The 23,128-nt window shown below is 42.2% G+C and overlaps 3 protein-coding genes across 6 annotated transcripts; 2 read left to right on the top strand and 1 right to left on the bottom strand.

The window, feature by feature from the left end:
• The first annotated feature begins 224 nt into the window (after nt 1-224).
• LOC105358319 (neuroblast differentiation-associated protein AHNAK) lies at nt 225-12,730 on the top strand. The gene is made up of 5 exons (XM_023955641.1): nt 225-511; nt 2,189-2,243; nt 3,796-3,913; nt 5,348-5,517; nt 5,621-12,730. The coding sequence occupies exons 2-5, from the start codon at nt 2,241-2,243 to the stop codon at nt 11,882-11,884; spliced, it is 6,555 nt and encodes a 2,184-aa protein (XP_023811409.1). The 5' UTR covers nt 225-511; nt 2,189-2,240; the 3' UTR covers nt 11,885-12,730.
• Nucleotides 12,731-12,818: 88 nt separating this feature from the next.
• mrpl4 (mitochondrial ribosomal protein L4) lies at nt 12,819-17,713 on the top strand. The gene is made up of 9 exons (XM_004065481.2): nt 12,819-13,025; nt 15,440-15,521; nt 15,597-15,768; nt 15,837-15,888; nt 16,038-16,155; nt 16,242-16,348; nt 16,913-17,022; nt 17,096-17,169; nt 17,247-17,713. The coding sequence occupies exons 1-9, from the start codon at nt 12,978-12,980 to the stop codon at nt 17,390-17,392; spliced, it is 909 nt and encodes a 302-aa protein (XP_004065529.1). The 5' UTR covers nt 12,819-12,977; the 3' UTR covers nt 17,393-17,713.
• Nucleotides 17,416-22,727, bottom strand: hyls1 (HYLS1, centriolar and ciliogenesis associated). 4 transcript variants are annotated; one of them, XM_011473733.2, is made up of 12 exons: nt 22,536-22,727; nt 21,821-21,929; nt 21,191-21,295; nt 21,049-21,119; nt 20,734-20,960; nt 20,156-20,214; nt 18,589-18,716; nt 18,458-18,503; nt 18,327-18,381; nt 17,906-17,987; nt 17,799-17,825; nt 17,416-17,603 (listed from the first exon to the last, which is right to left on the bottom strand). In XM_011473733.2, exons 2-12 carry the CDS (start codon nt 21,921-21,923, stop codon nt 17,475-17,477), a joined length of 1,032 nt encoding a protein of 343 aa, XP_011472035.1. In that variant the 5' UTR covers nt 21,924-21,929; nt 22,536-22,727; the 3' UTR covers nt 17,416-17,474. The 4 variants fall into 4 exon arrangements, with proteins under 4 accessions (XP_011472035.1, XP_011472093.1, XP_011472155.1 ...); XM_011473791.2 differs by having other exon boundaries at nt 21,821-21,926; XM_011473853.3 differs by having other exon boundaries at nt 20,734-20,957; nt 22,536-22,726.
• Nucleotides 22,728-23,128: the final 401 nt, after the last annotated feature.

Here is a 23,128-nt window from a genome sequence, read left to right as displayed (position 1 = left end):
GCCGGCTTTGCTCGGACTGGTTGTCATGGAGACGGATGGTGTGGAGCTGCAGCTCTCGGTCCGGATTGTTCTGCTGTGAGTTCCAGCCCAGTTTCCCTCAGTGAGTCACTCCGGGAACGCCGGCCGCGCCCTCGGCCTCAGGTGGGGGTGTTTGGGTGTCACCGTTATGACTTCAGAGCGTTTGGTTCCCCTGCGGCCGTCTGCTGATGTTCTGACAGCTTTGTGTGTTTTTGTTGCTGCAGAGAAGTTTGTGCTTTTTCACAAAGAGAGATGCTGCTGTTCCACTTTCGCCTGTGTGTTGTTGTTTGTGCACAGGCATGTGGTAGTGAAGGTGTTTGTGCAGGAGGGTGTGTGTCTTGTGACTGTTGTTGTTGAGGTGAGGCGTTGGAAACCAGTTTTTCTGCTCCAGGTGAAGTACTCCTGCCTCTCCTCACTGACAGCCTGCAGAGCTTTCAGGACAGACGGCTCTGAACCTTCAGCGGCGCTGAAACCACGTCCTGATGGACCTGAGGTCAGTTTCCACGCTCACCTTCCAGCGACTCGGGCTCAGACCTTCATGCTTGAAGGGTTTTATCCTGCTCCTGTGGAAGCAGCGGCTTCACGGGTCACCTCCATGGTCTCCTCTCCACTCAGAGAAACTCCTCTGATTTTTCTTTCACTCTGCATGTTTGTGCTTCCTCTGCGCTCTGCGGAGCTCATGTTTGATTCTCTGTGCATGACACCAGAGCCGTGGCTTCATCTTTGGGGCGTTTAATGTTTAACTCTGTAAATCAGCGGCTGGAGGTGAACTGTAAAATCCACACAAGAAAGGAATCAAGATTGAGACTAAATGGATCTGTTTCTGATCCTCCAGGAGTCTTTCTCAGAGCAGGACCACACTGATACTTTGATGTTTACGGGAAACAAACTTTAGAAACACATTGTGATCCAAATCCTTCTTTTAAAGGGCTGGGTGCATGTGCGTTCTGGATTTGTGAATGTTTTTCCACTGCTCTGCTGTGATTCGCCTCTAAGGGGTCCGGGACGATGGGTTTAGCACGTTTTTGTTTGGAAACTCTTCATGAAGGATCAGGTTCATTATCTGAAAATGAAATTTGTGAAAAAGATTTGAAAATCTGGTTTATAAAAGCCAAAAAAAAATCAGAAAAATAACGTTTTCAAAAGCTAAAGATGGCAAAAAGTGATTCTTGAAAAAGTTAAAAAACTTTTGTTTCAAGAAAACAAATTGTCTTATTTTATAATTTAAAGGGAAAATAATCATAAAAACGTTTTTTTTCTTAATATTAGAAATTTAATCCCAATTGAAGAGTTTTTTTACTTATTTCTAGGGGTTTTTATGTAGGAGATGTTTCCCTTCATAATAACACAGATGTTTATCCCCATGTGCTATCCTATGGGGTCCAGATGACCCCCCCTTGGATTGATGTGTTCTCCCTACCATGACAAAGGTGGATAAAGGTGGAAAGATTTCATGTAATCCATGGACACCAGTGAAGATCACAAATCATTGAAGAAAAAAGGTTCAGAGCACTGTCTAGTGGGTCTAGATGACCCAACTCCCAACGTTAAAGTGCCTAGGATGGCACAAGGGTTACATAGACTCTTTGTTTTTGACTTTGGTGAATGCTAGAAAGTGTGGGAAGTTGTTAACTTGTTCTTGGTTGACACACAAAAGCGAAGCGCTCCTTCTCAGAACCCTGGAGGAACCTGTTCAGGTGTTTCCACTCTCAGGCTGAATACCTGACAGACGTGCTGACTCGGTTTCCAGGGCGTCGCTCGTCCAGACTGTACAGAACAAACAGGACCTGCTCCTCATCCCAGCTGCATATTTTCACGAAGCAGCGATAAATTCAGAACGAGTGTTTACCAAAGTGTTTTCTGAAGGAATTCCCTCCCTAAAGTCCTCCTGGTGTTTAGGAATAACTGGATTTTTTCTGAATTATGCTGATCTGACGTTATCTCGCAGAGATCTGCATCGAGACTATCTCTGCCGGAGTGCAGCTTCCTGCTGTCATTCTTTGAAAACCTTTGCCTGCAGGGAGCTGAGAAAGAACGCAGAGCGTCACATTTCTGAATCTGGTCAGATGACGGCCGTCCACGCCGTTTAACTCTCTCTTTGTCTCAGCCCAAAAACCTCCATGTGGAATCCTGTCTGCACGCATGAACGCCTTTTTCTGTTTGTCTGTAGGCTTCAAGAAAACATCTGATCTTCATCTTCATATTCATCAACCACAACAGTCATGGTAGTAATCACCTGTTTACAGTTTTCATTGTTTGTCCTGTGCACGTGTGCATCTACCTTCTCTGTATTTCTTGTCTCCATTAAGATGCTGTTTGTGGATTTAACAGAAAATGAAGCAGAAAAAAATCCTTTATCCTTAACTTTATCTCTCCAATCTTAATAAACATAAATACATATAGATTTATCAGCCTATAGTTGTCAATAGTTACTGCCTCTGCCATCAATCAGTCAAACAGCGTGTCACACTTCTACAAACGGCTGCATTGAACGTTCCACACCAGTTCCAAGCGTTGCATTATTTTACTTCAAATACGATTTTTAAACTTTGTGTTCAGCATTTCCAACATATTCAAAACCAAAAACTGAAAAATATTAATTTTAAAATGATCCCAGCACTTCAATGTTTACAACAAACTGAATTTCTTTTAAATATCAAATGTTCTAAAAGTTCATCCATGTTCCGGTTCGCTGTTCTGTTTGGGCTTTAAATGTCTTTCATCTTGAATTTATATGAAGGAAATCATTATTAATAATAATAATCTTGATTTAAATAAATGGTTTATATCATGCTATTGTTAATCCTTTCAGAGTGAACTACATCCATATATATGATCATATATTACCTTTGCCACAAAAAAGAATAATTTTTTTAACGAAATATGAGTTATTTCAGAAGTAAGACCATTTGATCTCTTAGGCTCCGCCTTTCTCTCCTTGTGGGTGCCGCCCATTTCATGACGTCATCCTAGAGCCGGCCTCTGCAGTGTGTCTGCGTTTCTCCCACGAAAACAAAAGACATCCAAACTTTTGCAAAGACGGACGTGCAGATTGTGCGTCTGACATGAGAGCGTTTTAGCCGATCACCACTAGCTCCAGGGAGAAAGTGGGCGTGTGTGTTAATCTGGGGGCGGAGCCTGTAGAGCAGGCTCTTCCTGGAAGGGGCTGTCCCTCAATTTGTGACATCATTTGTGACACCCACTCGATTTCTTGGATTGGGAGGGGCTGGTGTTCAGAGCGCAGGTTTTTAGAGAAACTCAGAAATGTGTTAACGGATCGAAATACCACTTTGGGTTGTACTTGTGAGGAATTAACATTATAATACACTTAAAAGCTACTCAAAAAGTTGATTTTGCTTGATATAGGTGCTTTAATGTCTTGTAAATATGTTCTAAATTTATACTTTTTTTATTTTAAAACTTGAATTCCAAAATTAACAATAGGAAATGTTGTTTATTGTGTATTTATATTTTATAGTTATATTATGTGTTTACATTAAGGAATCTAAATTTGTTGGTGCTTGCTGTCTGTTGGATTTTTAATTTTGGTTTATTGTTTTTTGATAAGAGAAGAAAATGTGAACCAAAAGGGGCAAAAACAAGTTTGTGTTGAACTGCTTTGTTTTTGTTACAGCTTTCTAGCAAACACTGAGGCGTTCTGTTGGTTTTATGTGCATCACCCCACACTTGCATAGGATAAGGCATTATTATTAAACTCTGAAATATTTTCATTGTGTTACAAAACCTGAAATGACCTGAAATCAAATGTTCTTGCAGCCACGGCACCGCAGGGGGAGGAGCCTCTCCGAGGCGCTGACCCTGGAGCAGCTGGAGGAGGGAGGGGTCTTTGTTTCCAGCATCAGCAACCCCAAACACAGCCAGGGCCTGAAGGAAGGTGAGCTTTTGTCCGGAAACATGGGCGTGTCCCTGCCGTCTGCTCACAGATGGGACTCGGGTCGACGACTAAACCTTCAAAGATCGAGGAGACGTCATTAAAACCTTTTCAACCATTCCAAAAACGGTCGTTTACAAATGAAAATGTTTTTATTTATTGTTCCTCTGTTTGATTCGATTTGCACCAAACAAAATTCCCAGCATGCACAGCGGCTTCGCCCTGATGCTTTCGTGCTTCTGTCAGTCAGTTGGCGGTCGTACTGTTGAAGTTCCTGCTCTGGAGGTTTGACTTAAGTCGGATGAATCGCCGTCCTCCGTGTGGAACCACATGTTTCGAATCCTTCCTGTTGTTTCACAAGGACACTTCTGAAACAATCAGACAACAAACTCACATCAGGAGCAAAACATCTTCTCTCATGTCGAGCCTGTGACATTTCATTCAACAGTTGGTCTATAAAGTGCCAGTTTACGACCGAAGTCATCTCGAACACATAATAATAAATCAAGTCAAAGTAAACTTTATTGTCAATATCTATAATGTTTTCACATACATAGAAATCTAAATTGCGTTTCTCTCAAGCTCCAGTCTAAACAGGGAATCTAGCTTCATAATACAAAATAAAATACAATAAGACGAAAAAAATAAAGTGACCATGAAAAGAGAAAAATAAAGTGACTGAATAAAATAATGAATAATAATAATGAATTGAATTTATCTGCATCTTACCAGACCCTCAACGTGCTTACAATGTATCTCCATTATTCATTCACTCTTCATCCATGTTTGGTGATAGTAACTACCGATGTAAGCACAGCTGCCCTGGGGCAGACTGACAGAGGCGTGGTTGCCAGTAAAACATCAGATGGAGTTTAATTGCTTGTAATACCAGTAATTCCAGTTCAGGCCAGATGATCTGAATTATATGATCTAATGACCTGCGTATCTGACAAACAGTTTACATGGAAGAGTTTTTGGCAGAATCAAGCAAAAAGGCAAATGTGTGTTTCATTGACTGTGTATGAGAACTGGATTGAGTGACCCCGCCCCCATGGCGTTCAGAAGAGGAAGTGGCCAAAAACCCCATTGACTTCTAAAGTGAAATAAACAGCTCTTACTCAGTCATTCTACTGGTCAGAACAACAAGAACCATGATCTGATACCTTTTTTAACATCTTCTTGATAGTACTTATTTTTTTAATGAAATCCTTCTGTAGTTCAACTTATTGTCTGACCAATCAGATGCCTCAAAGAAGGTGGAGCCTGAGGCCCCCAAGACCAACGTTCAGAAAGTTTGATTAACGATTTTGTGTAGCTTATTTCATAAACTGTATCCTCTGATCATTTCTGGTATGTTAGAACTTGTCCGTTTGATTCAGTTTGTCATTTTGTGAACTGCAGCTGTTTGAAAGTAAATACATTTGTTGAATTTTTTAGGGGATGAAATTATGGGTGCAACAATAAATTTTGATCAACTATCAAAAGAGGAAGTGTTGAAAGTACTGAAGCTAATGGAGCCGTTTGAAGACAAAATCCAAGTTCACACTCGAAGCAACTTAAGCAAGAGCCTTGGCAATCTGGATGAATGTACCAGGGACCCTGAGAAGGTAGGCGTCACACATCTGTACTGAAGTATCAGATATTTTCTGAGCTCCATTTGATGTTTCTGGTTTTACACACCAATCAACTGATTAAGGCTTGTGCTTTCAGATGCTCACCGATTCCTACAGCAAACTCTACAAGACAAAAATAAAGAAGTTTTTGAAGGACGACTTGCCCAGTGCCGAAGGCAGCATTGGGAGCGACGAGTCAACAGTTCCTGCTGCATCAAAGGTCAAACCCAAAAACTACACCGAACTTCCTCGTCTTGGAGTTGACTTTGGACTTGGAAAATCCAAGACTCCAAACAGAGATGCCAATGTTGATTCAACAGATGACACCAGCATGAACCTTCCATCGCCGAGTCTCGGCTTCAACGACGGCAGTCAAAGTTACATCAAAGAACCAAGATTGGAACTTAATACTCCAAAGACTTTTCCAGAAGGTCCTACAGTTAAGACTGTCAGTGATCCAGAAGTAGATCGAGATTTGGAAGTTGGAGTTCCCATGGTGGGGACAGACCTGAACAGAGGAGAGATCCCAACCACCAATGCTAACAGTCCCCAACTGAACATTGAAGGAACAAGCCCACTATCAAAAGTGCCCAAATTCAATTTCCCAAAGCTGTCTATCTCAGGACCTTCTCTTAATGGCCCTGAAGGTCAGATCAGTCTACCAGGTGTAGCAACTAAAGAGGAACCCTCAGGAAAACTCAGTCTCAAGAAGTCTAAACGGCTCAAACACCCAGATCTAAATTTGGACGATCCCTCCAGTTTTGTGGAGTTTTTACAAATAAAATCTGGAGATTTAGATTTGGATTCTCCATCAAATGGTCTCCCAAACCGGGAGTTTTCTTTCAAAACACAAGGGGATGTTAAAGGACCGGAAAAAAAAGCAACAGACCTATCCAGGATTAAAGGCCCATCTAAAAAATACAAGCCCCCTAAGTTTGAGATGCCCAAATTTGATTTGCCAGATATTCCAATTCCTGATTTAGAAGAAGACTTTAAGATGCTGAACACACCTGACAAAGGAATCGCCTACCCAGATGCTGAGTTAGACATTCAAGGTCCATCTGGAAAAGTCAGTCACCCAGATGTCAACCTGAAAATGCCAGAATTTCAAGGTCCAGACTGGGATGTCAATGGTCCTTCAGGCAAACTGAAAATGCCCAAAATGAATCTTTCAGGAACATTACCCAAAGGACCCAATCTGGATGCAGATCTGACATCACCAGATTTCAATCTAAAAGCTCCAAAGGTTAAGGGGGGAATAAATACCCCTGATGTAGACCTTCCAAACGTGGACCTTAAGAGTTCAAAGTTGAACATGAAAACACCAGATGTTGACATTGGTTCACCAAAAGGAAAGTTTAAATTTCCCAAAATGAAAATGCCCAATTTTAACCTCCCAACCTTTAAAGGTCCTGAAGTTGATGCCAAATTGGATCATCCAGACTTCAATGTAAATGGTCCCAACTTAAACGTCAGAGGTCCAAAAGCAGATCTAGATGCAGATGTTTCAGGTCCATCCGGGAAATTCAAAAAACCCAACTTTGACTTGCCTGAATTTGATGTCTCTGGACCCAAAGTAAAGGGTGGAATTGATGCCCCAGACACAAAACTGCCCAAGATGGACCCCAAGACTGCCAAACTGGACTTCAATGCCCCAGATGTCAACCTGAAAATGCCAGAACTTCAAGGTCCAGACTGGGATGTCAATGGTCCTTCAGGCAAACTGAAAATGCCCAAAATGAATCTTTCAGGAACGTTACCCAAAGGACCCAATCTGGATGCAGATCTGACATCACCAGATTTCAATCTAAAAGCTCCAAAGGTTAAGGGGGGAATAAATACCCCTGATGTAGACCTTCCAAACGTGGACCTTAAGAGTTCAAAGTTGAACATGAAAACACCAGATGTTGACATTGGTTCCCCAAAAGCAAAGTTTAAATTTCCCAAAATGAAAATGCCCAAATTCAACCTCCCAACCCATAAAAGTCCTGAAGTTGATGCCAAATTGGATCATCCAGACTTCAATGTAAATGGTCCCAACTTAAACCTCAGAGGTCCAAAAGCAGATCTAGATGCAGATGTTTCAGGTCCATCCGGGAAATTCAAAAAACCCAACTTTGACTTGCCTGAATTTGATGTCTCTGGACCCAAAGTAAAGGGTGGAATTGATGCCCCACACATAAAACTGCCCAAGATGGACCCCAAAACTCCCAAATTGGACCTCAATGCCCCAGATGTCAATCTGAAAATGCCAGAACTTCAAGGTCCAGACTGGGATGTCAATGGTCCTTCAGGCAAACTGAAAATGCCCAAAATGAATCTTTCAGGAACATTACCCAAAGGACCCAATCTGGATGCAGATCTGACATCACCAGATTTCAATCTAAAAGCTCCAAAGGTTAAGGGGGGAATAAATACCCCTGATGTAGACCTTCCAAACGTGGACCTTAAGAGTTCAAAGTTGAACATGAAAACACCAGATGTTGACATTGGTTCACCAAAAGGAAAGTTTAAATTTCCCAAAATGAAAATGCCCAATTTTAACCTCCCAACCTTTAAAGGTCCTGAAGTTGATGCCAAATTGGATCATCCAGACTTCAATGTAAATGGTCCCAACTTAAACGTCAGAGGTCCAAAAGCAGAACTAGATGCAGATGTTTCAGGTCCATCCGGGAAATTCAAAAAACCCAACTTTGACTTGCCTGATTTTGATGTCTCTGGACCCAAAGTAAAGGGTGGAATTGATGCCCCAGACACAAAACTGCCCAAGATGGACCCCAAGACTGCCAAACTGGACTTCAATGCCCCAGATGTCAACCTGAAAATGCCAGAACTTCAAGGTCCAGACTGGGATGTCAATGGTCCTTCAGGCAAACTGAAAATGCCCAAAATGAATCTTTCAGGAACGTTACCCAAAGGACCCAATCTGGATGCAGATCTGACATCACCAGATTTCAATCTAAAAGCTCCAAAGGTTAAGGGGGGAATAAATACCCCTGATGTAGACCTTCCAAACGTGGACCTTAAGAGTTCAAAGTTGAACATGAAAACACCAGATGTTGACATTGGTTCCCCAAAAGCAAAGTTTAAATTTCCCAAAATGAAAATGCCCAAATTCAACCTCCCAACCCATAAAAGTCCTGAAGTTGATGCCAAATTGGATCATCCAGACTTCAATGTAAATGGTCCCAACTTAAACCTCAGAGGTCCAAAAGCAGATCTAGATGCAGATGTTTCAGGTCCATCCGGGAAATTCAAAAAACCCAACTTTGACTTGCCTGAATTTGATGTCTCTGGACCCAAAGTAAAGGGTGGAATTGATGCCCCACACATAAAACTGCCCAAGATGGACCCCAAAACTCCCAAATTGGACCTCAATGCCCCAGATGTCAATCTGAAAATGCCAGAACTTCAAGGTCCAGACTGGGATGTCAATGGTCCTTCAGGCAAACTGAAAATGCCCAAAATGAATCTTTCAGGAACGTTACCCAAAGGACCCAATCTGGATGCAGATCTGACATCACCAGATTTCAATCTAAAAGCTCCAAAGGTTAAGGGGGGAATAAATACCCCTGATGTAGACCTTCCAAACGTGGACCTTAAGAGTACAAAGTTGGACATGAAAACACCAGATGGTAACATTGGTTCACCAAAAGCAAAATTTAAATTTCCCAAAATGAAAATGCCCAAATTCAACCTCCCAACCTTTAAAGGTCCTGAAGGTGATGCCAAATTGGATCATCCAGACTTCAATGTAAATGGTCCCAATTTAGACCTCAGAGGTCCAAAGGCAGATGTAGATGCAGATGTTTCAGGTCCATCCGGGAAATTCAAAAAACCCAACTTTGACTTGCCTGAATTTGATGTCTCTGGACCCAAAGTAAAGGGTGGAATTGATGCCCCAGACATAAAACTGCCCAAGATGGACCCCAAAACTCCCAAATTGGACCTCAATGCCCCAGATGTCAATCTGAAAATGCCAGAACTTCAAGGTCCAGACTGGGATGTCAATGGTCCTTCAGGCAAACTGAAAATGCCCAAAATGAATCTTTCAGGAACGTTACCCAAAGGACCCAATCTGGATGCAGATCTGACATCACCAGATTTCAATCTAAAAGCTCCAAAGGTTAAGGGGGGAATGAATACCCCTGATGTAGACCTTCCAAACGTGGACCTTAAGAGTTCAAAGTTGAACATGAAAACACCAGATGTTGACATTGGTTCCCCAAAAGCAAAGTTTAAATTTCCCAAAATGAAAATGCCCAAATTCAACCTCCCAACCCATAAAAGTCCTGAAGTTGATGCCAAATTGGATCATCCAGACTTCAATGTAAATGGTCCCAACTTAAACCTCAGAGGTCCAAAAGCAGATCTAGATGCAGATGTTTCAGGTCCATCCGGGAAATTCAAAAAACCCAACTTTGACTTGCCTGAATTTGATGTCTCTGGACCCAAAGTAAAGGGTGGAATTGATGCCCCAGACATAAAACTGCCCAAGATGGACCCCAAAACTCCCAAATTGGACCTCAATGTCCCAGATGTCAATCTGAAAATGCCAGAACTTCAAGGTCCCGACTGGGATGTCAATGGTCCTTCAGGCAAACTGAAAATGCCCAAAATGAATCTTTCAGGAACGTTACCTAAAGGACCCAATCTGGATGCAGATCTGACATCACCAGATTTCAATCTAAAAGCTCCAAAGGTTAAAGGGGGAATAAATACTCCTGATATGGACCTACATTTGGACCATAAAGGTCCAAATTTTGGTGCTAACCTTCCAGGTGTCAGCACTGCCTCCCCAAAAGCAAAACTAAAAATGCCTAAAGTTGGTTTATCTTCGATGAAGGGACAGGAGATTGATGGTAATTTCGACAGAGCAGGCTTACCAAATGCTGACATAAAACACTCCAAAAAAGGCTTTGAAGTTCCTGAAGTTGATTTTGGAAAGCCATCGCGGAAATTGAAAATGCCAGATATAGGATTTTCAAAACCAAAGTTTGATAGCCCAGATCTTGAACTAAACTCTCCAAGTCTTAAAGCCAAGATACCAAAAGAGTCAAACATGAAACTGAGTTCAGATTTTCAAACTCCAGATTTAAGCCTTAAAATTCCAAAAGGCTCCTCCGATTCCCCCAAGTTGGGTTTGCCAGATGTGGACTTCAAAGCTCCCAAAATGGACATCTCCACTCCAGATGTTGATGTTGGTGTTCCTGATATTCAGCCAAAAATGCCCAAAATGAAGTTGGTGAAGGACATGAATGGACCTGACATTACCGTTCCAAATTGGGATGTTTTTGAACCAAAGCTGAAAGGGCGTGGTGCCTTAGATCTACACGGCACTCAAGTCAAGGGTCCAAGATTAGACATTCAAGACAAACAACCTGATTTCCAGATGTGGGGTGATATGGGACAACCTAACATCAACTTTACTTCCTCCAAAATGAAAGATTTCAGAGGGCCAAACCCAGGTATGAACTTCCCATCTGCATATGTTCGTGGTTCTCAGCCTGACCTCAAACTGGCAGATAGAAAGTTCAAACTTCCCTCTTTTAAAATGCCTCAATATGGCGGCACAAATATTCACAACATGGGCTGTGACATTGACTTTGGGGAATCTCTTCAGCCAAAAACTCTTTCTCCTCCAAATGCAACACTTAACACGAGATCAGGGACCATGCAGGGAAATCTCACAGGTCCCAGGGTCACGCCGCCAAACATGGTCTATAACATGCCCAAAGCAGTGATTCCCAATTCACAGCCTCACTACAGATCCTCAGGTTTGGATCTAGACTATCCCCCAACGATTTTCCAAAGACCTCCCGACAAAATGTACCCAAATGTGAGCATGACGAGGCCTGGCCTGGACATAGATCCAGGCGTCAGGCTACGCACTGACAGAAAAGCTTCTAGAAGCAACGTCAGATCCAGTTATCCTGCAGCGAATGCTGCTCTACAGCCACACATGGACGGTAGACGTTTGGACCTCAACATCGATGATTTCACTGGAAAAGACCATGTGCTTCGAGCCAGGGGTTCAAATCTGGATCTCTACGGAAAACACGACTATGGACAGATGATCCCGACTTATGTGGACACAAGAGATTACAGAAAACCCAGAACCGTGCCAGACAGGGGTTTCGGTTTACCGGCTTTGTCTCAAAATTCACAAAAAGTACCACCTCACAGTTCAGATGGATACCTCGTCACTGTTTTCCCCAATCAAACTCCAAATTCAAAAATGCAAAACCTTAAATATAATTCCCCCAAAAGGCAAAGCTTTCTGCCGGGTACTCTGGATCTTGACGTTCCATATCAAAATAATCCAAAAGGCTCGACGTTCTTTTTCTCTAATGTTGTTTAATCATGGGAGCTTTGATGTTTGCTGTTTTTTTAGTCTCTGTTTTGAAATGGCTTTATTTATTGTGACTTTTTTCACTTTTATTGTGTAAATGTTCTCATATGTACGTAAAAATGTTTTAAAAAAACATTCATGCATGGAGACCAGTTCAGGTTTGGAGTGGGGCAGATTTTAAAAAAAAAGTCTGATTCTTGCACTTTTTCTATTAAAAAATGTATAAATTTAAACTTTTACATTATTTTTTATTTTTACAGGCGGTACATTTTTATTTTTGTATTCTGTAGTTAAAAGACAGAGGGAGACTAATTTTGGATTTTCTTTGCATTTTAATTGTTTGTGTTTTGCAAAAGATTACAGAAGGAAGTTGTTTTGTTTAATATTTGATTTGCAAGATATTCATGATTTCTTCCATTTTGGATCAATTTGCTCAGGTCTTTGAACTTTTACTGTACTGTTATATTTAAGATGCATTTTGTTTTACATTTGGACAAATTAAAAACTTTGTTCATTTACTTAAAAAATAATGTCTGGTGACATCTTAACTTTGTATGTTTGTCCCTGTAATTGTGGGCGTTTTGATAAAAGCTCTGCATGTATAATTTTGTTCTACTGCTCAGGAAAAAATACCATCTTTTACAATTAAAAAAAGTCTCTTGAAATGAATTATAAACATTGTTTCAATCTTTAGTTGTTGCGTAAAATGAATGTTTGGTTTGTGGCTATTTATTTATTTTTATGTTCATTTATTCATTAAATAGCCATCTACCTGATGCTGTGTTTGGTACTTCGGTATACTGTTCAATAAAGTAAAAAAATAAAAATAAAGGCTTCTCATAAAACCTGTGAAAACGGCGCCACCTGTTGATTGTAGTCAGTAAAATAAACAATGAAAAAAAACCATCAAGGTTCATAAACTGGCCTCCGGTCAGCAGATGGCGCCACCCGCAACGTTTATGACGTCATCAACATGCGCCATCAAGGCGCCACACACCACGGTGGATCCTTCACGACCTTTCACGCATTTTTTTGATAAACTTTGCGTTAAATGTTACTTTAAAAATAGTCAAACGTTTGTGTCACAGAGAAATTCATAGAAATGTTTCGGTTTTCAGTCGCAGTTTTTGGCAGAGGCGTCGCTAAAAGGGTGAGTTCAACGAAAAGAACCCGATCAGTTTTAGCAGGAAATCATCAGTCATTTTGATTTTAGGATAATTTAGGGCAACAATAGTCAGACAAGTATTCTTATTATCGCAGGAAAAAACATTGAAGAACTTCTAAGTTTGTTTCTTTTTGTCAAGAATGCACCAAAATATTGCTGGTCTTGCTTGTTTTTCATGTATTTTCTTCGACAACATATATATATATATATATATATATATATATATATATATATATATATATATATATATATATACACGATTGTAATGTGTATATCTTAATTCAATTCAATTTTTATTTATATAGCCCAAATTCACAGCAACTTATGTCTAATATTTGAAATTTTACTGTTGAAAAATGTAAGAAAATCATCAGAGCTGAGAGAAACAGGAACATGTGGTTCTACTGAGCTCTGACTGCGAGTTAATTTAGCTATAGTGCTAAAAAGAAATCTTGGATTGTTTCCATTCTCTGATATTAAGGTTGAATAGTACTGGCTTCTAGCTCTACGCAGAGCTTTTTTATAATTTAATAGGCTATGTTTCCAGATATCCAGAGACTGCTCTGAACCGGAGCGGCGCCATTCTCTTTCCAACTTACGGGTTTCTCGTTTAAGAGAACGAGTTTCAGCGTTAAACCACGGTGCTACTCGGTTTTGTCTGACAAACTTAGGTTTCAGGGGGGCAACAACATCGAGTGTACTCCTGAGGGCTTGTAAGGCATCATTAACAAAGTGGTCATTTATACTAGGACTGATACTATGGGAGCTGGACTCAGAGTATTTTCTCAGAATGTCACCAAGCACTGGCTGAACTGTGTGTTTAAACTCAGACACAGAACGGTCAGTTAAGATTCTTCTAAGCTGTTTCTTATTCACTGGGGCAGAAGGATGTTCCAGTGTAAGCTGGAAGGTAATCAGAAAGTGATCAGAAATGATGGGGTTAAGAGGAAGGACACTCAGCTGGCTGATCTCTATACCATGGGTTAGAACAAGGTCCAGGGAGTGCTTATGACAGTGAGTGGGTTCATTCACACTTTGGGTGAAACCAACATCATCTAATAAAGCTGCAAAAGCCTTTCCTAGACAGTCACTGGGGTCATCAACATGAATATTAAAATAATGTAATCATCTTACTTACTTTTTGGGATCAAATGAAGTTTGTCTTATTGTTTTATTTTGTTTTAGTGCAGTCTTGACTAAACAGACAGATTAAAATAATCTGAACGTGTCACATTATTTGTATTATTTTTATCTCTTTAAAAATCTACAGCTGATTTTCTCTCGTGATGTAAACTTGTTTTCTCATTTCTAACCGCCTGTTCTATTTAATTGAGCTGCATCTTAGTGATTTTTTTCAACAGGACTTTTTATAAATATTTCTTAAATATATTATTTCTATTCCTTGTTCATATAAAAAACAATCATTTGTATTTTCAGAATAAAAAAACTTAGAATGTAAAGAAATAAAATGACGACCATGATGTCATCCAGTCTTATATTTAATGCTTATTCTGTGTCTTACTTTATAGTTTATTAAATCTCCATCGCAGCCTTTTTGTAAACTGTTTTTTTTTGTTGCAATAACTTTATATGGAAGCATACGTGTCTCATATTTCAAAATAAAAGTCGATACCGGAAATGCTTTTCGTTTTCACAATAAAGCTGCGTTCGTTCGGGGGGGCAGTGGTGGAAATGCATCAAATGACTCAAAAATAAAATTAAAAGTCCATCCGCTAAAATACGTTTTCATTTTCTTCCTCATCATCCCCTCTTTGATCATGCAAAGACGGCATTTTTGTTTTCACATCCAGCTGCAAAAACTGTCACAGATCATTTCCGGTCAGCAGTTCTGGGAGGGGGGCGGGGCGATGACATCACTGCTCGCTCTTCTTCTTCTGTCACTACTGCGCGTGTTTGGCGCTGGAAAAAGAGGGACGAAGCAAGAATAGAAGAGTGTGGACCATGAGGTTGGGAAATGTCAGAAGCTGGAAGGTTCAGAGTAAAGTAGAAAATGAAAAAGCATTTTGAAGGATTGATTTTTATTTTTGAGTCATTTGATGCAGTTACATTGTGAAAATGAAAAGGCATTTGTGTAAATTCATTTTAATTGTTAAATTAGACATTCCTAGTTGAACTTTGCTACACATTTACTAGAGAACTTTTTGAATATGAAATGTGTCAAATACCATTTTCATTATCATTTTAATTAAGTGACAGAATAAGAAAAAAAAAGCCGTGTGGAGGATTGATTTTAGCTTTATCGCATAAAATTAAAAATCCTTTCCGGTATTGACCTTTTACTTTGAAATATGAGACACTTATGCTCCCAAAACTTTATTGCTTGGCTACTAAACCAAAAATGTGAATCCCAAACAGAAACTTTGTTTTTCTTTCCTCAGTTTTCCTCCTCTTTCCCAGCAGAGGGCGCTCTTCCTCCAAACTTGCAGCTGCCTGCAAACCTGGTGGATCCATCCAGACTGAGTGAGACCAGAACGTTCTGTCTTTAAAGTTGCAGCTCAAACACCAGAACCTTTCTGATCGACTTGGTCTCTGCAGAGCGCCCTCCTCCCCCGGCAGACTGCCCCCTGCCCCTCCTGAGGAGGTGTGAGGCTGTGGTCCCTGCTCACCTGAGCCCCATGCAGACGTGGGTGGAGAGTCTGCAGATGGAGGACGGCGAGCCGCTGGGGCGGGCGGAGCTCCACCCAGACGTCTTTGGAGTTTCTCCAAGGTAGAAACGGTTTTTTGGTTTGCTTTCCGGGCGTCAGCAGAAAGACGTGATCATATTTCTGTTTTTAGAATCGATATTCTGCACGACGTTGAAAAATGGCAGAGAAACTACAAAAGAATCGTAAGTTTATTGTTTTATTCCACATTAAAAATAGTAAATATTCCAATTTTTCCCTGTTTTTCTGTGTAATCTTGTCTGAAAAGTGGGTTTTAGTTCTTTTCTGCTGCAAGTTCTGACAGAAATCCTGTATCTTTGACTCGTTTTGTCAGAGCTACGCCCACACAAAGGTCAGGTCGGAGGTCAGGGGTGGGGGCAAGAAGCCGTGGAGACAGAAGGGGAGCGGACGAGCTCGCCACGGAAGCATCCGCTCACCGCTATGGAGAGGAGGTGACCGATCGCTCCTCACAGACCCTTCAACCACGCCGCCGTCCTCCCCCGCCGCTGACCCTTTGACTCCCCCGTGTGTTCCTCAGGTGGGGTGTCCCATGGGCCTCGAGGACCGACCAGCTACTACTACATGTTACCCATGAAGGTTCGAGTCCAGGGGCTCAAAGTGGCTCTGAGTTTTAAGATGGCTCAGGTAAAACAGACACTTCACCTTTTATGCACTAAATCCCCCCCAAAAATGCCCGCCCATGTTTTCTGTTTCTAATTTAAAGTCAAAATCCTGAGAGACTAAAAAAACCTTTTAACGATTTCATTTATGCGGAAAACAGCAGTTTCTGTCTGAACCAACAGATTTTTTTTCTTTCTCTTGAGACTTTTTGTTCTTTGCAGTTTAATCCTGCAGAATGATCTCAACACACCTCAGATAATCTCAGATAACACCCCAGAATCAAATATCAAAAGGTTTTTATTTCTGGGGCTTTTTGGTGGGCTCAAGGGCTCCACCTGCTGGCAGTAAGAAGACATTGCAGGATTAATTCATGAACCAGAAATGGATGGAAATCTTTTTATATCCCAACTACCAGAGAAAAAAAATAATCATTTTTTTTACAATCCTAAACTACAATTCCTAGAGCCCCGCCCCTTCACATTTGGTATCATTGAAAAGCCCCAAATGTCCTCTGTAAAACCAAACCGACTTCATTCTGGGAGAAATGGTCTAATCATAAAGGACTCGAACATCCTCTGGTCCCTGCAGGACTACCTTCACGTGGTGGACTCTCTCCACATCCCCACTCCAGACTCTCAGTACCTGCTGGACCTCATCCGGCGCCGGCACTGGGGGGAGTCGGTCCTCATCGTTGACGTGTGAGTATCGTCATGGCGTTTGCGGATGCGGCACCTCAACAGGGCTGATGTCGGGTTTCTCTGCTGCTTTCAGAGCTGAAGAGTTCCCTGAAAACATCCTGCAGGCCGCCAGCGACCTGAAGAAGGTGAACCTCATCCCGGCCATCGGTGAGTGGGCGGGGCTCCCGCTGACACCCACCGGATGATCTGGATGTTTGCTGATGATGTGTTGCTGTGACTCTCAGGGCTGAACGTGCACAGCATGCTGAAGCATGAAGCCGTCGTTCTGACGCTGGAGACCCTCAAGTTCCTGGAGGACAAGCTGCTGTGGCACGACCAGCGCTACACGCCGCTGTACCCGTTCAAGCTGCCCTACCGCGACTTTCCCTGAGACCCGAAACCCGGAGACGGGAATCTTATGAACAGTAAAAATTTATTAAAAAGATCCTAAAAACTGTGGGACAGCTGGAGGCTCATGGCTGGGAGCTGAACCGCTGGAGGTGGTTGGCCAGCTGGTTCCTGACCTCCCAGCGGAGCGCCGAGCGCTTCTTCTCCGTCGGCACGACGTAGGAGTTGGGCACAAAAACTCTGCGAGGTTTAGGCTGAAACGAGGAAGAGGAGGGGTGAGGGAGAAGTTTGTGGAGGAACCTGTTTCATGCACAAACTGCTGTGGAAAATGTTAGAAATAAACAAATCGGTTCCAAACAGAAAACCGTCTTCTTCTTCTGAGGATTTTCCTGCACAGGAACCTCAAAACTCATCTGTATGACCCATGAAAGCACCTTGAGAATACTTACAGGTGGAGGCTGATAGGCAAGCCGCTCCTGGAGAAGGGAAAAGTCTTTTACTTTGAAAAGCTCCACAGGAAGTAGTCTTTATTTTTTTGTGAAGCAGCATTTCTTACCCGTATCTCCCAGCGAAGAGCTTTCCTGTCCTTCTCTCCAGGAAGTTTGAACATCTCCCAGAGCTGTTTGTACTCAAAATACCTGCAGAGACATGAAAACGTTAAACGTCTGCTTTGAATCGTCAGATTCTTCCTCCTAACTGAAACATTTCTGATCCATGACATCACAAATGTTTACCTTTTAGGGAGTAAAAAAAGTAAACCCATATTCCAAGAATTTGGAATTTAAAATGTGTTTTTGTGTCATATTTTCACAATAAAGGTCTCAGAACCCTAATAACACTAAATATTAGGATGTGAATAAATGTGCAGGTTTCATACGTTCATATAAGGTGGTGGAGATTAATAGTGCGATTTCCAGGTCCTCGAGACGTTTGTAAAAAAATAAAACCCAAATCTGTAAAGTTGGTTCTGAACTTACTTTGCCACCGGGTCGGACTTTTTGAAGGCCTGCTGGTTCCTCACGGGTCGGATGACTGAAACGGAGGAATTGAGCACACGTGAAGAAACCGCGTGACGCGTCTCAGGAACTGAACTGCATGTCCGACTTACAGGACTTGGGTTTGGGTCGGAGGTCGCCCTCGCTGCGGGTTCGGGTCTGTTGGAGGGAAAAACAGCACCAGAACCGTCGCTTAGAGATGCGGCTTCATTCTGGGACGTGGAGGAAACGTCTGGAAGCTCACCATGGTTCTCCTGTAAGATTCAAAGGCGCTCGTTGAAACGCTGTCACTCTCCTCCGAGCGGGGGGAGGGGCTCCAATCGCTCTCCGACTCCAAGCGAAGATCCGCCAGGCGTTCCTCCAGACAGCTGGCTGCAGGAAAACATCCAACGTTTAGTCCTAAAGACGGTGAGGGTTGGAGAACCAAACCGCCGCCTGCAGAGGAAACCGTTTAGTTTCTAGAAAACAACTCAAAGCCTCAAAGAAACAAACTAGAAACGTTCAGGAGGTTTTAGCTTCTGAATCTGACGATGGCGGAGCTCCTGCAGATATTTCCTCCAGAGGTCAGAGAAGACCCGGAGGATCTCCGCTCACTAAAGTTTACCCTCCTCCTGCCGTTGCTCCTCCCACTTCTGTCCGTACGGCGTCCCGCTGAAATCCAGGTTACGTCTGGTGATGTCTCTGCTGCTCGAAGACTCATCTGGATCTTCAGCTTCTTCTCTGCTCAGCTCAGATCCTCTGCCCTTTTTCAGACAGACCTTGTCCTCCAGGCGCTCCTCGTTCTCCAGGCGCTCCTCGTTCTGGAGGAGCTGATGTTTTGGAGCGGCTCTGTGAAGCTCCTCTGATGGCATCCCTTCACGCTGGCGTTTCTCCTCCTCTTCCTCCGTCACGCAGATCTCCTCTCTGACGTCAAACTCCTCAGAGCTGATGAGAGACCGCCCCTCCTCATCTTCCTCATCTTCGTCCCTCGTTTCGGACGCATCTTCTCGGCTGGATCGCTCCTCTCTGCGGTCTCCTCCGTCCTGCTCCTCCGGTCTCCATGTTCCGTAGCCAGAGGTCATCAGGCTGACGGCGGCGCTGTCAGACCTGCTGACTTCATCGTCACCATCATCATCATCTTCAGAAGTTTCCAGAGCCTCAGCTTTGGATCTCCTTCGGTTCTTTGGCTCCTCTGAAGTCTTTGGAAATAATCCTCCGCTTTTGTCCAGAGGGTCTGAGCCGGCCATCCTCTCGATCTCCTCCTCTTCCTCGTCTCCTTCCCTCTGTTCTCCATCAGACCAAAAGGAGGAGCCGGCAGAACTGGCGTCTTCGTCGCTCTCGCCTTTACACATTCTGTACATGGCTCCTCTGCTGAGGAACTGTGAGATCAGTGAAGGCCGAGGACTTAAGGAGGGAGCTAAGAGGATTAGCCGACGCCCAAGAACATCACGGTGGAAACGGCTCCCCCTGCTGGTGACTGAGGCCTCTGCTGCCGCTTTCCCTCCAAAATCCTCCGTTCAAGGGAGGTTTGGGTGGAGAATCCTTCACGACTCCACGGAAAACCAACAAACAGAAACTACAAAAATCTGGAAAAGCAGCGACGGATTTAGGGTTTTCCTGGGAAAACATTTTTACTTTTATGCTCCTTTTTCTAAAAGCAGCAGAATTTAGGAATTGAGTGCAGAGAAGCAGCTCAGATGTGTTACGATTTAGCCCACATGAGCATGAAAGGCTTTCTGATTCTAAACTTTAAAAAGCATCTGAGGATTTCAACCCGTAACAGTTCAGATATATTCTTTTCCTGGCGTTTCTGAAAGAAGTCACACAAATACCTGAGTCTTCTTCGCTGTAGATCGACTCATCGCAGACCAAAGACTGACCTCCATGTTTTCTGGAAAATGACAAAAAGCACACAAGACACAAAATTCTGTGAGCCAGGAGTTTAGACCAAAGGTTACGCGGTAGAGTCGGGCTGTATTGTTAAAAACTAAACTGACTGAAGTAAATCGGCTTTTTAAAGTTTAAAGGTTGAGCAGTAAAAAGAACTTCCCTACAGTTTAAGAAACTTCACAGAAAAAAGTTCCTAAAACCTGAAAAAAGTATTTCCTTCCTGGAAAAATGGGTTTAATCCTCATAATCCAACATTTCTGCATCGCGTTGAACCTCTGGATTCAAAGAACTTTGTGTCAGAAGTCGAACCCTTCCAGCATTTTCCTTTTCCTGATGCTGCAGCTTCCGGGTGGAACCGACACCTCCGAGTTGGACCGATAGCTTCTGTCAGCGTCTGAGCTTTCCCTTTTTTAATTGATTTCATTTGACATCCCTGTGTTCCTGCTGTGAAACCTTTTTAACTGTAGATAAACGGAACTGCAGAAGAAGAGAACCGGACCCCGGCGGGACCAGAACCCACCTCAGAACCTTCCTTTTGATGAACCGTCCCCGCCGCGAGTCCCAACACGAGCTGTCGCTGTCGGACGCACGCGGGTCCGTCACGTCCTCGACATCCGGTTCCGCCTGCAGCCGGGTTGGGCCCCCCGCCGGGAGGCGGAGCTTTGGAGCCACAGAGTTTTGAGCGTAGGAGTCCAGAGGTTCCTGCTGGTATCCAGAACCTCTGGGCTGATGTGTGCCGAGCAGCTGCTTCACAGAAAACATCGTTCAGTTTTTATCCAAACTTCATGTTTGGGATTTTACAAAAAATTAAATAAATAAAAAAGTGTATCTTCACCTGTCTGTCGTGGTCGGAACTTCCTTCATGTAAGAAAAATCCTCCGGAGTTTCTAAAAAATTCCTTACTTACTGGGAGAAGAACAAAAACTCAGCTGAAGGTTTGACATAATTTCACGGATTCTTGTAAACAAACTTCAGACCTTTTTCTTTGGTGAAAGCCGGAGGACTCGACTGAGTTTGGTGGTTTGTCTGAGCGGAGGAGTCCGGGCTTTTCCACGAGCCACGCTGAATGACTTCCTCAAGGTCTGAAACAAAGGAAATGCAGCTTCTGCTAACAGGTTCTCCGTTTTAGGACAGAAATGAAGCACTGAACCGTTTTTGAAATGATGAGACGGCTGCGGAACAAACAGCAGCAGACACTTCAGATCAATTCTAACCCAAAACATTTGATCACCTTAATATAAAAACGAGGTCAGATTAATGTGTAAAACAACCCGACTATCAGTTAGGAGGAAAAGAAAGTCCTTTGACCCCCCCAGCAGCAGCAGCCCCCCCTATTCATTTATCTATTATGTTTCTGAATATTTTAGGTGTTTTGTTTTCATGTTCTGGACTTTAATCTTTAGACATAAATGTGTTTTTATACAAACATGCAATAAAGCTGGAAATCCAAATGTGGGACACAAAAAGAGACACAATGTCGTCAATTTTGGAAACTGTGGCCACGCCCACAACAAACAGCTGATTTGTGAGGGAGACTGCAGTCCATACATGTTAAAGAAACGCAAACATTTTTAGAAAAAGGACAAAAATCAGCAGGAATGTCTGACCTCTCTTAAATTCCTGCAGTCTGTGTTTGGGAATGTTCCTGTAGCCGAGGAGCGCCAGCTGCTCCCGGATTTCCTCCTCTGAGAAATCCATGCAGTCCATCATGTTCTGCTAAGGGGGGGGCACAAAATTAGGAGGTAGAAATAATAAATCACATCAAACCAATGTTTTCAAATATTAAAATAAAATAAAAAATATTCTAAATATGAAAAATTGAGAAGGTTAACTGAAGCCAAGTGTGATCAAGTCTGTGAATAAAACAGAAATACAAACTACCCAAAAAAGATAATATGAATAATAATATAACTATATAATAATAATAATGTTAATGTTAAATAATGTTTGAATCTGAACATGAGTGGAGAACATCTGTGAACGAAATACTGGATAAAAATAATCAAACAATCTTTGGAAACATTGACATAATATGGTTAAGAATAAATACGTTTCTCACATTTCCACATATTCATGCAGGACTTTTTAAACTATAGTAATATGATCTTAATAATAATGATTAAATATTGTATATTTTGCATGCGTATATTTATTTTATGCACCAAACACATCTATAAATGATGTAATGTTTCTGAATCTTTTACATGATAAACTGTATTGAGACAAAAAAAACAAGCAAAATGATGATTAGCTTGCTTTGTTTCCTGCTAACGGCTAATCTTCAGTCACAAACGGACGTAAAATGACCGGCGGATCTCTTACCGGCACGACGACGGCGTGCTTTAATCACCGGGAGTCCATAACGGCGAAACGGGACCACGCGGGACTGTTTTTTTGTTTTAATGTTTGCAGGTTCCGCCGAACAGCACCAAGACAACCGTTAACGAGCTTTAAAAGTGACGCCAGCAGAGGTAAACATCCGGCCTTCTTCTTCTTCGCTTCTCTGCGACGGAGGGCGTGGCTCACTGCCACCTCCTAGTGGAGCGGCCAGACATTACATGTACATTCAAATTAATATTCCTTTGCCTTTTGCTAATTATTTAGGCAGCTATTCTATACTCCGTCGTATATTAGCCTTTAGTTTTATTAAGAATGAAAAAATACAGACGAACAGGAGAGCAGATTGAAACAATTATACAGGAGTTACATCATTTATTTAGTTACGTAATCAAGGAAAGTGCAGTAAGATAAATTGTTTTTATAATTCTTTATAAGCATAGTTTTTTTTCTGTGATCCTCTGTGATCATTGTTTGCAGAATAAAAACAACATAACCTGCTTCTCTGGATTGAAACATTAAAACTGTTAATTTTGCATAAATCTCACCGTGTAGTTTTACTTTTTTGTGCTCGTCAA

Source organism: Oryzias latipes, chromosome 1, assembly GCF_002234675.1.
Source record: "Oryzias latipes chromosome 1, ASM223467v1".
In the NCBI taxonomy this organism is placed as follows: Eukaryota; Metazoa; Chordata; class Actinopteri; order Beloniformes; family Adrianichthyidae; genus Oryzias; species Oryzias latipes.
Note: the sequence above shows the minus strand (reverse complement) of the source record. Positions and strands in the feature narration are given on the sequence as shown.